The sequence below is a fragment of the Tachysurus fulvidraco genome, chromosome 24, assembly GCF_022655615.1.
Source record: "Tachysurus fulvidraco isolate hzauxx_2018 chromosome 24, HZAU_PFXX_2.0, whole genome shotgun sequence".
Classification (NCBI taxonomy): Eukaryota; Metazoa; Chordata; class Actinopteri; order Siluriformes; family Bagridae; genus Tachysurus; species Tachysurus fulvidraco.
Window position 1 is genome coordinate 568,400 of NC_062541.1, and position 12,500 is coordinate 580,899.

A 12,500-nucleotide genomic window follows, 5' to 3' on the forward strand; every position below is an offset into this window, starting at 1 on the left:
CCTCACATAAAATAAATACACACTGTTCCAACATACACCATGTCTACAGCACCATCATGTCACACCGTTCACGTTTTACACACTGTCCACACGTTTTACACACTGTTTACTGTGTGTGTGTGTGTGTGTGTGTGTGTGTGTGTGTGTGTGTGTGTGTGTGTGTGTGTGTGTGTGTGTGTGTGTGTGTGCCACACATTGTTCTTCTCCATTCTGTGCACTTTTCAGTAGACAGTAAATGTAAAGTTTTTCATATCATTAAACTCATGACTGTTACAGCGTCGGTTCTTCTGCAGAAGTAAATAGGTTTAGATTTTAATGAGACAGAGAATTTCCCTTTACATTATAAGTAATTGATTAATAATCTTCCTCACTCACACTCTACTGCATCAGTGATTAATTTACAATAACACATTGTGATAAAACAACATGTATTCAGACTAAATTCTAAGTGACTCCTCAGACTTCCACCAGATGGCGACAAACTCAGCTCTTTACATTACGCTTCTTCTTTTATACCTATTTGATATATATATATATATTTACCGCTTACGCACCTTCCCTGTTGACCTTTTTCATCTTCTTTCCTTTTTTTATTCTTTTCTTTACCTTGTGTTCTTTTTGGCCTTCTCACATTACTGTTTAACTCGCAATCATTTTTTCTTAATTTCTTCCTCAGTTCTCTTTTCCTTTATTTCTGTCCCTTTATGAAATATTTACATATTAAGTTGATCTAATCCTTTGTTTGTTTCTTTGGTTGTTAATGTTGTGAAATCGCACTAAAATTAATGGTATTTTCTGTATTTTCCTACAAATTCCACACATAAAATAAATACACACTGTTCCAACATACACCATGTCTACAGCACCATCATGTCACACCGTTCACGTTTTACACACTGTTTACATGTTTTACACACTGTTTACTTGTTTTACACACTGGTCACGTGTTTTACACACTGTTTACATGTTTTACACACTGTTTACTTGTTTTACACACTGGTCACGTGTTTTACACACTGTTTACATGCTGTTTTCACACTGTTCACGTTACACTGTCCACATGTTTTACACACTGTCCACATGTTTTACACACTGTCCACATGTTTTACACACTGTCCACATGTTTTACACACTGTTCACATGTTTTACACACTGTTCACATGTTTTACACACTGTCCACGTGTTTTACACACTGTTTCTGCTCTTTACACATTCTGTCTTTCACATTTCAGTTTTGCTGTTTTGCACAATACATTACCAGGGACAGTATCACACATTGAGAGTGACAGTAATTTTGGTCTTTTGTCACACTCTCCTGCCACACATTGTATTTGTCACGCAGAAAAACAACATTGGAGATGTCACTCTTGCCTGTCTTCAAAACTTGAGAGTCCTGCATTACAACACGTTATATAACCGCTGCTATAACACTAATGTGTCCTATATGTGAACATACGGTATTTACACTGGTTAGTGATGCTTTTGTGTAATGTCTTGTTGTTTGCACTGTCTTTTGTCTTCACAGTCTTTTGTCTTCACAGTCTTTTGTCCTGCACTGTCTTTTGTCTTCACAGTCTTTTGTCCTGCACTGTCTTTTGTTTTGAATGTCTTTTGTTTTGACTGTCTTTTGTCCTGCAGTCTTTTGTCCTGCAGTCTTTTGTCTTCGCTGTATTTTGTCCTACACTGCCTTTTATCCTGTCTTTTGTCCTGACTGTCTTTGGAATATAATGTTGAGTAGTCTTCTAGTGTAAAGAAAGCCTCCCCAATGTAAAGCCTGTTTGATCTACAGACATTTTGGAGGCGAAGAGAGAAAACTTCAGCTACAATCTCACAATCTACATGTAATAGAGAGATCAGTCGATAATTACCACAATATGTGGGATCTTTGTTCAACTTCAAAAGCAAAGATATCAAGTGGAGACAAGAAGCTTTTATTGTCATTACACCATATATAACTGTTACAGTACACAGTGACACGAGACCAGGATCAGGGTTAGGGTTAGTGTGAAGGTTAATGTAGAAATCTACAAAAGCTTTGTTTATCTGTAGTAAATTTGCCTGTTTGCCCGGTTTATTGTCTACTTCACATGTCATCACACAATCATCAGACAATTTTAGTATAAGTCGTTTTTTTTACTATAGAGTGGGGGAGGGAGAGGTGGGGTATGTGTCATCACCAAGTTTAAGAATCTCTTAGAAAATGTTTTGCCTCTTTGACCTTTCAAAAGTGCTTGGTAAAAAAAAAAATCTGCCCTCTAATAAAAGCTGCCCTCCCATAAAAACCCACATTTTTATTCCGCTAATAAATGGGAACAGATATCCATGGGGGGTGGGTGGGACTAAAGGGGTTAGAAGAAGAAGAACAGGGGTATAGAAGCCTTTATCATCACCACATATACATTACAGCACAGTGGACTTCTTTTCTTCACATACCCTAACTGAGGAGGTTGGGGTCAGAGTGCAGGGGCAGCTATGATACAGCATACCTGGAGCAGGGAGGGTTGAAGGGCCTGCTCAAGGGCCCAGCAGTGGCAGCTTGGATGTGCTGGGCCTTGAACCCCGATCCTCTGAACAACAACCCAGAGCCTGAACCAGTCGAGCCACCGCTGCCCCTTATAATGGGTTACAGCTACTAGCCGTAACCAGACGCAGCAGTTTATTATCCAGACTTTACTGTGGGCTTCTTGACCCTCCAGGGGTCTGATGTTCCTTAGTGGGATTCCAGCACAACTTCAGCAGAGTTCTATAAACTGATTTGCACCAGATTAAAATGGCCCCCTATCAGTATGATGATCACTGGGTTCATAATAAACTGCTCATCATCCCAATTAGGAGCAGAGACACATACTGGGACCACTGAAGGCTTTACAGCAGACCTGATACTATTACAGAACGGACATCTTTACTGATTATACACACACTTACTGGTTAGAACAGCAGCCCCTCGGGTCTTAGTAGAGAATTTAGGATGAAAAAAACCTTTTGTTGGATGTCTGATGTTTTAAGATGTTTCTTGTAAAAATATAATCTCCCCTTTCATGTGTTGGAGCTGCATCATTACCTTACAGACTGTACACCAGGTGGTATAGATACTGTGTGTCTAAGACTAACTTCAGTCTTTATCTCTGTAGATCCCTGGTCCTAGAGGACCGTCATGTCACTGCGTCATGGTGTAAATGACAATAAAAGCTTCCTGACATTTATATACAGCTGCTTTCTCTCAGGTTACTGTGTGAATCTCCACAACAGACAAATTAAACCGTCACATTCCCAGCACAGGTATAGACACATGAACTGTTCATGAGGACTTTATTAAGTGCTCCAGTTGTTAAAGTCAGACAGTACAGAGATGCAGGAGGACAGACGAAGTAGAGACAGATGGACGGTTCCCTTTACTCATAGATCCAGTCATAAGCACAGCTCTTGAAGGAGACCAGCTCCTCAGGTTTAAACCACAGGGCGATCTCTTTATTGGCACTTTCCACAGAGTCGCTGCCGTGGATGATGTTCCTGTACACACACACACACACACGGTCAGTCCCAATAATAAACCAAATTAAATCCTTTTTAAAAGCAGAACATTTCTTCACTCACCTTCCCACTTCGATACAGAAGTCTCCTCTGATGGTGCCAGGTTTGGAGTCAGCTGGGTTTGTCTCTCCCAGCATCACACGGCCCGTCTTCACCACGTTCAGACCCTCCCACACCTCACACACACACACACACACACAGGGTGTTAGCTTTATCCAACACTTTATAATAAAAGAGTGCAGTGATAAGGTGAACTCCCTCACCATGGCAACAACGGGTCCAGAGCCCATGTATTTGACGAGGCCAGCGTAGAAGGGGCGGTCCTTCAGGTCGATGTAGTGCTGCTTCAACAGATCCTCAGACGCCTGCGTTTACACACAAAAACACACTTCAGGACGAGAGTTCACACATCACTGTTTCTCAGCAACATAAGCTGTGATTTCTCATTAACCTAAAGAGATCAGAGACGAGCGGAGGAACGAGTGCATGGCTGCTTTAACAGAAGTGGGAGGATCCTAAGAGAAGGCAGATCTTTGCCCCAAGGTGGTCACCCTGCCAGGGACTGATCTACATGGGAGTGTCGTGTATGAAGCTGCCTAGAGACGGTCATGTCTTCTTTAAACCAAAGTGTCAGTCAGCTGTGTGTCTGTTCTGTGGTGAACTCTGTTTATAGCTCAAGTGAACTAACAGCTCAGCACAAACTGGATCATTTCCTGTAAAGTGTTAAACAAATGAGGATGAGGTTCCCTTCTGAGTCTGGTTCCTCTCAAGGTTTCTTCCTCATCTCAGGGAGTTTCTCTTCCCCACCGTCTTCAGGCGTGATCATTAGTGAGATGTTAAAGATGTACAGTAACTAATTTATTTAGCGTGTTCGCTCCACCACTAGTCGTGCACTGAATATAACCAGTGCGTGTGTGTGGTGGAGCAGATCATGTTTCCCCCATCAATGCCAGACCACACCAGAGTCAGTGCGGCTGGAGTAAGGAAGGGGTAGAAACCGTGTGTAGACTAAACCCCACCCACACCGTGTGCCTCTCACACACTCCTACCTGCTGGAACTTGAGAGCGACGAGGCGGAAGCCTTTCTGCTCGAAGCGTTTGATGATGTCACCGATGAGTCCTCGCTGAACTCCATCAGGTTTGATGGCGATGAAGGTGCGCTCAGCCTTGGCAGCCATGACACTAGTGTTTAACACAGAATAAATAACGGATCAGTTACTACAGCGTTCAGACACTTTCATATTCAAAACAAACAGCTTAAAGTCAGAAAAACATTTAAATTTCTTATCATTTCTTTGAGACTCAGAAGAGAAATGATTAATTAAACTGGTCCCAGTTTACACTTGACTAAAACTAACATGGCGATATAGAACTGGCTCGATCCGGTCAGCAGCTCAGCAGTTTGGGATCGTTACAGTGAATATGGACGTGTGTTTAATCTGTCTTCACATCAGTGTCCATGTCACAGTGCTCACTTCTGATGTACAGCATGACAGCCATTAGATTACTGCGCACACACACACACACACACACAGCAGCTCCGTCACATCACGTACAGTTCACTTGTGTAAAATGGAGATATTTAGAACCCAAAAGCAGATCAGTTAGATATGAACCCTGAGAGAGAGAGAACTCACTGTCACACACACACAGATCTGATCCAGGTTCACTTCTCCACAGCAGTGTGTATACACAGAACCATCCAGGTTCACTTAAGTCTCTCTACACACACTATATATAGGAGGAGTAAATATAGTGCAGGGAGATCAGGTCACTGCTGATCCTATAGGAGTTCAGCTCAGCACTTTAAACCTTCTGCTCCTGATTTAAGGACATTTAACAGAAGGTTAAATTCTGATTACTCAGCAGTTACAGACCATTTACAGTCTGATAAATAAACACATCTCTAAAAGTTACACTAGACTCACTATAAAGGTGACACTGACTTAAAGGTACCTTAGTGGTTTAGACTTGGTGCACTGATCTATAACCTCATGGGGCCAGTTGTTTAAAAAATTTAATCCGGATCATTTGGACATCCCATTTTTTCAGGATCAGGTGATCCGTCTTACTTTTACGCCGCTTTTTCAAAGCAACATTGGATAATTTCCCCCGATCCACAGACACTGTTTTCATGATGACCAAATCCGGAATTATCTGAGCTCTAAATGGGACAACACATCATAACGTGGGCTACCAGCCATGTACAGAACAGGTAGAAGAGCCAACATGGGGTCAGTGTCAGTTTTTTATTTTGAGACAAAACCCAAAAATAAAACATCCCACTTCCATTCAGAATTTCTTATGACCCCTCATCTGAGTCATAAAGTAAATATACATTAACAAATACATTGTGGATATCATGAAAACGTCTTAAATAAAATGGCAAAATGTCCGGTAACAAAGTAAAGAATGTTCAGGGTTCTTTTTCCTCTGAGGACGAGAGAGCAGCATCTCCAAGCTCCGCCTTTAGGAGGCGGAGCTGAAGCTTTGGTTTGAAGTTGCGCTTCAATAAAAGTATAAACACTAAATTATACAAATGTAATATTTGACGTTGGGATCAGGACCCTCCCCCCCTGTTGGGATCAGGACCCTCCCCCCCCTGTTGGGATCAGGATAATCCTGTTTTTTGGATTAAAGTTATCCAGATCCTACTGGGAAGTTTTGAACACAAACTGAAGGTTTGATCCAGATTAAAACTAGGATTGTGTAATCTAATCGGATTTCAGATTCATTCCCTTCCAACAACCCATCTTCAAGATTTGATCCAATCCGATCACCAAAATCCGATCAGCTTACCTTTGAACAACTGGCCCTTGGATATGTAACCTCACGCCGGACCCCCGGGGCCCTGCGCCGGGCCCCTGTACAGTTAAGGTCTTAAATGTGTGATCAGGCCCAAAGACAAAGCTTTCAGGGGTCTTCCCTAATAAAAGCTAGAGAAACTACACAGTATTTTAATTAGAATAGCCGTGTGTCCTGATAAAGTCCTCAAATATAAACGCTCAGATTTTAAGATGAAAAAAAGAGTTAACAGTAAAATAAAGAGCCACAGTAAAGAGCCACAGTAAAGAGCCACAGTAAAGAGCCACAGTAAAGAGCCACAGTAAAGAGCCACACTGCACATTTCACCGACGCCATTTTATAAATCACGGAGATTCTCGCGAGACTTTCAGAGCTCGAGGCGAGGCCGCGGCTCGTGCGGTTAGCTTAGCATCACCGTCTACATTAACTCGTGACTGGTTTAACTACCTTTACAGAGCCAAACTAAACCGTGCAGTTTAACGTGTTTACGTGAAGTAAACATTAACATGATAAAAGCGCGGTTTATAAACGGAGACGTTTTACACACCTGTGTGGTGAAAAGGACACAATAACCCTCCGAGCTCCAAAGGGAATGCGAGGACCTGCTGCGGGCTCACGGGGCTTATATAGGACGGGCCGAGAAAGTGGGTGGGATTTAGAGAAAGAGCTGGTCGTTTGATTGGTACAGGCACACTTTGATTGGCAGGCAAAGTCTGGCCTTTGATTAGCTGATGACTTCTGAGACGATGCTGATTGGCTGGTTTGTGTTCCTGCGGCTTCAGATTAATTAAAGTTTTTTAATTTAACGTTTTATTACTACAACAGATTTAACATCCAAAACATAGAATGTAGCTTTTATATAATTATTTTAGATTTTTAGCTTTATCTACATTCACTGGGCGCTTTATTAAGAATAAAAACTGCAGAGAAGTTTTAAACATTTCTACATTACAGATTTATCAAGTGAAAACTCTTTAAACTCTTTACAGACTAAACACGAGTTAGTCACAAGTCTGTGTGAATAAAAGCACTGGAGTGAAACTTTGCTCAGAGACTTTTATAGTACAAACTGGGGGATGCGCGGAAACTATTCCGGGGTCATGGGTGAAGAAGCCGGAAGTCGTTCCCGCACGGCACATGCTGAGTGTTGTGTGTTGATCACAGTTACAGTGTTTAATCAGAGTGATGGAGGAGGGAACAGACGATCATACAGTGAAGAGGCCGCTGATGGACGGAGAAGCTGCTGCTGCTGTAGAGGAACACAAGAGGAGGAAACACAATGAGGACGTGATGAAGACTTTAGGGCAAGAAGATGAGTCTGTGAAGCTGCTGGAGGAGCTGGTGTTCGGGGCTGAGGAGGAGCTGCTGCAGCGCTTACAGGTGTGTTACACAACACAGGGAGAAGTCCTGGTGTGTGTGTGTGTGTGTGTGTGTGTGTGTGTGTGTGTGTGTAGGGTTGTGTGTGTGTGTGTAGGGTTGTGTGTGTATGTGTAGGGTTGTGTGTGTATGTGTAGGGTTGTGTGTGTGTATGGTTGTGTGTGTGTAGGGTTGTGTGTGTGTATGTGTAGGGTTGTGTGTGTGTAGTGAGGGTGTGTGGTGGGAGGTAGGGTGGGGGTGTGTGTGTGTAGGGTGTGGTTGGTGTGTGGGTAGGGGTGTGTGGTGTGTGTGTGTGTGGGTGTTGGTGTAGGGTGGTGTGTGTAGGGTGTGGTGTGATGGTGTAGGGTGTGTGGTGGTGTGTGTGGGTGTGTGGAGGTTGGTGTGGGGTGGGTGTGTGTGTTGGGTTGTGTGTGTGTGTGTAGGGTTGTGTGTGTGTATGTGTAGGGTTGTGTGTGTATGTGTAGGGTTGTGTGTGTGTATGTGTAGGGTTGTGTGTGTGTATGTGTAGGGTTGTGTGTGTGTATGTGTAGGGTTGTGTGTGTGTATGTGTAGGGTTGTGTGTGTGTAGGGTTGTGTGTGTGTAGGGTTGTGTGTGTGTAGGGTTGTGTGTGTGTAGGGTTGTGTGTGTGTAGGGTTGTGTGTGTGTAGGGTTGTGTGTGTGTAGGGTTGTGTGTGTGTGTATGTGTAGGGTTGTGTGTGTGTGTATGTGTAGGGTTGTGTGTGTGTGTATGTGTAGGGTTGTGTGTGTGTGTATGTGTAGGGTTGTGTGTGTATGTTTGTATGTTAAGTCACTATTGTCACATTAACACTGCACATTGTGCCTTGGTGAGTGAAATTGTTGTTAGAGAACTCCAGAAATTACAGAACCAATTAAGATGGAGGTGAAATGTGTTGATACGTATAGTCTGTGTTATACTTACTGTAGCACTACACTATATATACTGTATGTACTTATTGTGTGTGTGTGTGTGTGTGTGTGTGTGTGTGTGTGTGTGAGATCAGCACAGGGATGATGAGAAGGAGGAAGAAGACACGAGTGACTCTGAGACAGAGAACGAGGCGAGGCTTCAGCTTCCCACAGAGAGGAAGGCAGTATGGGAGGACGAGGATGATGAAGTTGATGAAGAGTAAGTGAAGTGGTTTGCTGCTTGGTTTCACACAGATGATGACATACACAGATTAGCTGTGTGTATAAACCTGAGTTAAAGAATGTTTACATGCTTCTATAACCTGTGGTGTTGATCTGAACACACACACACACACACACACACACACACACACACACACACAGTCAGGTGTAATAATGTCTCTGATATGATTCTGTACAGCGTGGACATGACACATCGCTTCCGTAAGGACTTCACTCGCAGTGACGCAGAAGCCAGCATGTCCAAGCAGAGGCTGCAGCAGCGGCTCAAAGATCAGTGAGTTATACACACACACACATACACATACATGCACACACACACACACACACATACACATGCACACACACACATACACATACACACACATACACATACATGCACACACGCACATACACATACATACACACACACACATACACATACATGCACACACGCACACACACACATACACATGCACACACGCACACACACACATACACATGCACACACACACATACACACATACACATACACACACATACACATACATGCACACACACACATACACATACATGCACACACACACATACACATACATGCACACATGCACATACACATACATGCACACACACACATACACATACATGCACACATGCACATACACATACATGCACACATGCACATACACATACATGCACACACACACATACACATACATGCACACACACACATACACATACATGCACACACACACATACATGCACACACGCACACACACACATACACATGCACACACTCACACACACACATACACATGCACACACGCACACACACACATACACATGCACACACGCACACACACACATACACATGCACACACGCACACACACACATACACATGCACACACACACATACACACATACACATACACACACATACACATACATGCACACACACACATACACACACATACACATACACACATACACATACATGCACACATGCACATACACATACATGCACACACACACATACACATACATGCACACATGCACATACACATACACATACATGCACACATGCACATACACATACATGCACACATACACATACATGCACACACACACATACACACACACACACACACACACACACACACACACACACACATACACACACATACACACACACATACACATACATGCGCACACACATACACACACACACACACACACACACACACACACATACACACACCTACACACACACACACACACACACACACACATACATATACATGCACACACACACATACACACACATACACACACACATACACATACATGCGCACACACATATACACACACACACACACACACACACACACACACACACATACATATACATGCGCACACACACACACACACATACACACACACACACATACATATACATGCACGCACGCACACTTTTTCATTGTAGGAAAAACCCTGCAGACTACAGACAGGTTATACACACTCCTCTGTCTCACCCATATCAGGTTCCAGAAAGCGATGGGTGGAGTCCCGTCCTGGGCGGAGTCCACGGTGAAGAAAGGGAAGAGAAAAGGTACTGAGTTATCTTTAGTCAGAATCATTTTAAAGAATCTCACACACACACACACACACATACACACACACACACACACACACTCCCAGTCCCACTGCAGCAAACTGCGTATTTTTCACTCAGTTGGTTACACAGTACAGTTGCTGTAGTAGGAGACTGGTTCAGCTCGGTGTTCACTCAGCATGACAGTGACAGTGTGTCTTATATAACATCACTAACACAGACTGGAGTCACACAAGTCTTTGGTTCTTGTAATTGTGATGATTTTGTCTCACATTTAACAAAAACCCAACAATTCACTATCTCAATAAATGAGAATATGGCGACCTGCCAATCAGCTGATCAGCTCAAAACACCTGTAAAGGTCTCCTGAGCCATCAAAATGGTCTCTCACTTTGGTTCAGTAGGCTACACACTCATGGGGAAGACAGTTCTCATGGGGAAGACAGTTCTCATGGGGAAGACACCCTTCACTAGGCTACACACTCAAGGGGAAGACAGTTGTCCAGAAGACGATCAGTGACACCCATCACAAGGAGGGAAAGCCACAAACATCCATTACTAAAGAAGCTGATCACAGTGACCTGTAGATAAGCATGTTAACAGGAAGGTGAGCGGGAGGAGAAAGTGCTGAAGAAAAAGATGCAGAACCAAGCGAGACAACCGCAGCCTTGTTAAGCTTCTCCTGATCCACAGACAACATCTGCGGCGTCTTAGCTGGGCTCAGGAGAAGAAGAACTGGACTGTCCAGTGGTCCAAGGTCCTCTTTTCAGATGAGAGAAAGTTTTGTAGTTCATTTGGAAACCAAGGTCCTAGAGTCTGGAGGACGGGTGGAGAAGCTCATAGCCCAAGTCCAGTGTTAAGTTTCCACAGTCTGTGATGATGTGGTGTACAGTGTCACCTGCTGCTGTTGGTCCACTGGGTTTTTTATAAAACCCAAAGTCACTGCTCACGTTTACCAAGAACTTTTAGAACACTTCATGCTTCCTTCTGCTGAGCAGCTTTTTAAACATACTGATGTTATTTTCCAGCAGGATTTGGCACCTGCTCACATTCCAAAAGCACCAAAAGTGTTAAGTGACCGTGGTGTTGGTGTGTTTGACTGACCAGTAAACTCACCAGACCTGAACACCATACAGGATCTATGGGGTAATGTCAAGAGGAACATGAGGAACAAGAGACCAAACAATGCAGATGATCTGAAGGCCACAGTTAAAGAGACAGTGCCACAGACTGATCACCTCCATGTTACACTGAGCACAAGGAGCCCCAGTGTTCAGTACATATAGGGTACATATAGAGTACATGTACAGGACACGTACAGGACACGTACAGGACACGTACAGGACACGTACAGGACACGTACAGTAAATGACCAAAATCATCACAAGTAAAAGGACCAAAGACTTAAACTACAGTCAGTGTTATTTATATACTACACAAGTTTGTATTAATCTCAGCAGATTGTGAAGCCTTGGATCATGTTGAAGGTCATTAACACACATTCACACTGCAGCCTCTTTATTTAGCCCTAAAGTGATTCTGCTTGACTACTGAATATACAGCCCAATAAAAACTGGTCAGAAAACAGTGGGGATCATTTATTACTATGTGAGTTCTTATTCACTCTGTGAAGCCCTGAGGGACATACAGGAAGTCCAGCATGTGACAGACCCTTATCCTGAGGGACATACAGGAAGTCCAGCATGTGACAGACCCTTATCCTGAGGGACATACAGGAAGTCCAGCATGTGACAGACCCTTATCCTGAGGGACCTACAGGAAGTCCAGCATGTGACAGACCCTTATCCTGCGGGACATACAGGAAGTCCAGCATGTGACAGACCCTTATCCTGCGGGACATACAGGAAGTCCAGCATGTGACAGACCCTTATCCTGAGGGACATACAGGAAGTCCAGCATGTGACAGACCCTTATCCTGAGGGACATACAGAAGTGTTTGTCTCTAACACTGACTACAGTAATACTGGGGTACAGACTGAAGATACCATGAGTTTAACACTTTGTTCAAAGTTACAGTTATAAGGATA

The 12,500-nt window shown here is 43.4% G+C and overlaps 2 protein-coding genes and 1 non-coding gene across 3 annotated transcripts in view; 1 reads left to right on the forward strand and 2 right to left on the reverse strand.

Annotated features, from left to right (window-relative positions):
* Positions 1–3,292: 3,292 nt before the first annotated feature.
* Positions 3,293–7,036, reverse strand: LOC125140150 (nucleoside diphosphate kinase B). The gene is made up of 5 exons (XM_047807989.1): positions 6,884–7,036; positions 4,581–4,713; positions 3,795–3,896; positions 3,595–3,707; positions 3,293–3,510 (listed from the first exon to the last, which is right to left on the reverse strand). The coding sequence occupies exons 2-5, from the start codon at positions 4,707–4,709 to the stop codon at positions 3,393–3,395; spliced, it is 462 nt and encodes a 153-aa protein (XP_047663945.1). The 5' UTR covers positions 4,710–4,713; positions 6,884–7,036; the 3' UTR covers positions 3,293–3,392.
* On the reverse strand, positions 4,398–4,525 carry LOC125140197. Its single transcript, XR_007139436.1, has one exon. It is a non-coding gene; the product is annotated as a small nucleolar RNA SNORA49 (small nucleolar RNA).
* Positions 7,037–7,423: 387 nt separating the features above from the next.
* utp18 (UTP18 small subunit processome component) overlaps positions 7,424–12,500 on the forward strand; it is a 10,954-nt gene continuing 5,877 nt past the window's right edge. The window contains exons 1-4 of the mRNA XM_047807987.1: positions 7,424–7,716; positions 8,716–8,840; positions 9,042–9,137; positions 10,382–10,449. Of these exons, the coding sequence (XP_047663943.1) occupies positions 7,522–7,716; positions 8,716–8,840; positions 9,042–9,137; positions 10,382–10,449 (484 nt within the window). The 5' untranslated portion in view covers positions 7,424–7,521. The remainder of the gene's footprint in view (positions 7,717–8,715; positions 8,841–9,041; positions 9,138–10,381; positions 10,450–12,500) is intronic.

Coding starts and splice junctions, on each gene's coding strand:
- LOC125140150 (XM_047807989.1), bottom strand. CDS start 4,709: ATGGCTGCCAAGGCTGAGCGCACCTTCATCGCCATCAAACCTGATGGA. Junction 3,897..4,580: donor TCGCTCTCAAGTTCCAGCAG/GTAGGAGTGTGT, acceptor GTGTAAACGCAG/GCGTCTGAGGATCTGTTGAA. Junction 3,708..3,794: donor CTGGACCCGTTGTTGCCATG/GTGAGGGAGTTC, acceptor TGTGTGTGTGAG/GTGTGGGAGGGTCTGAACGT.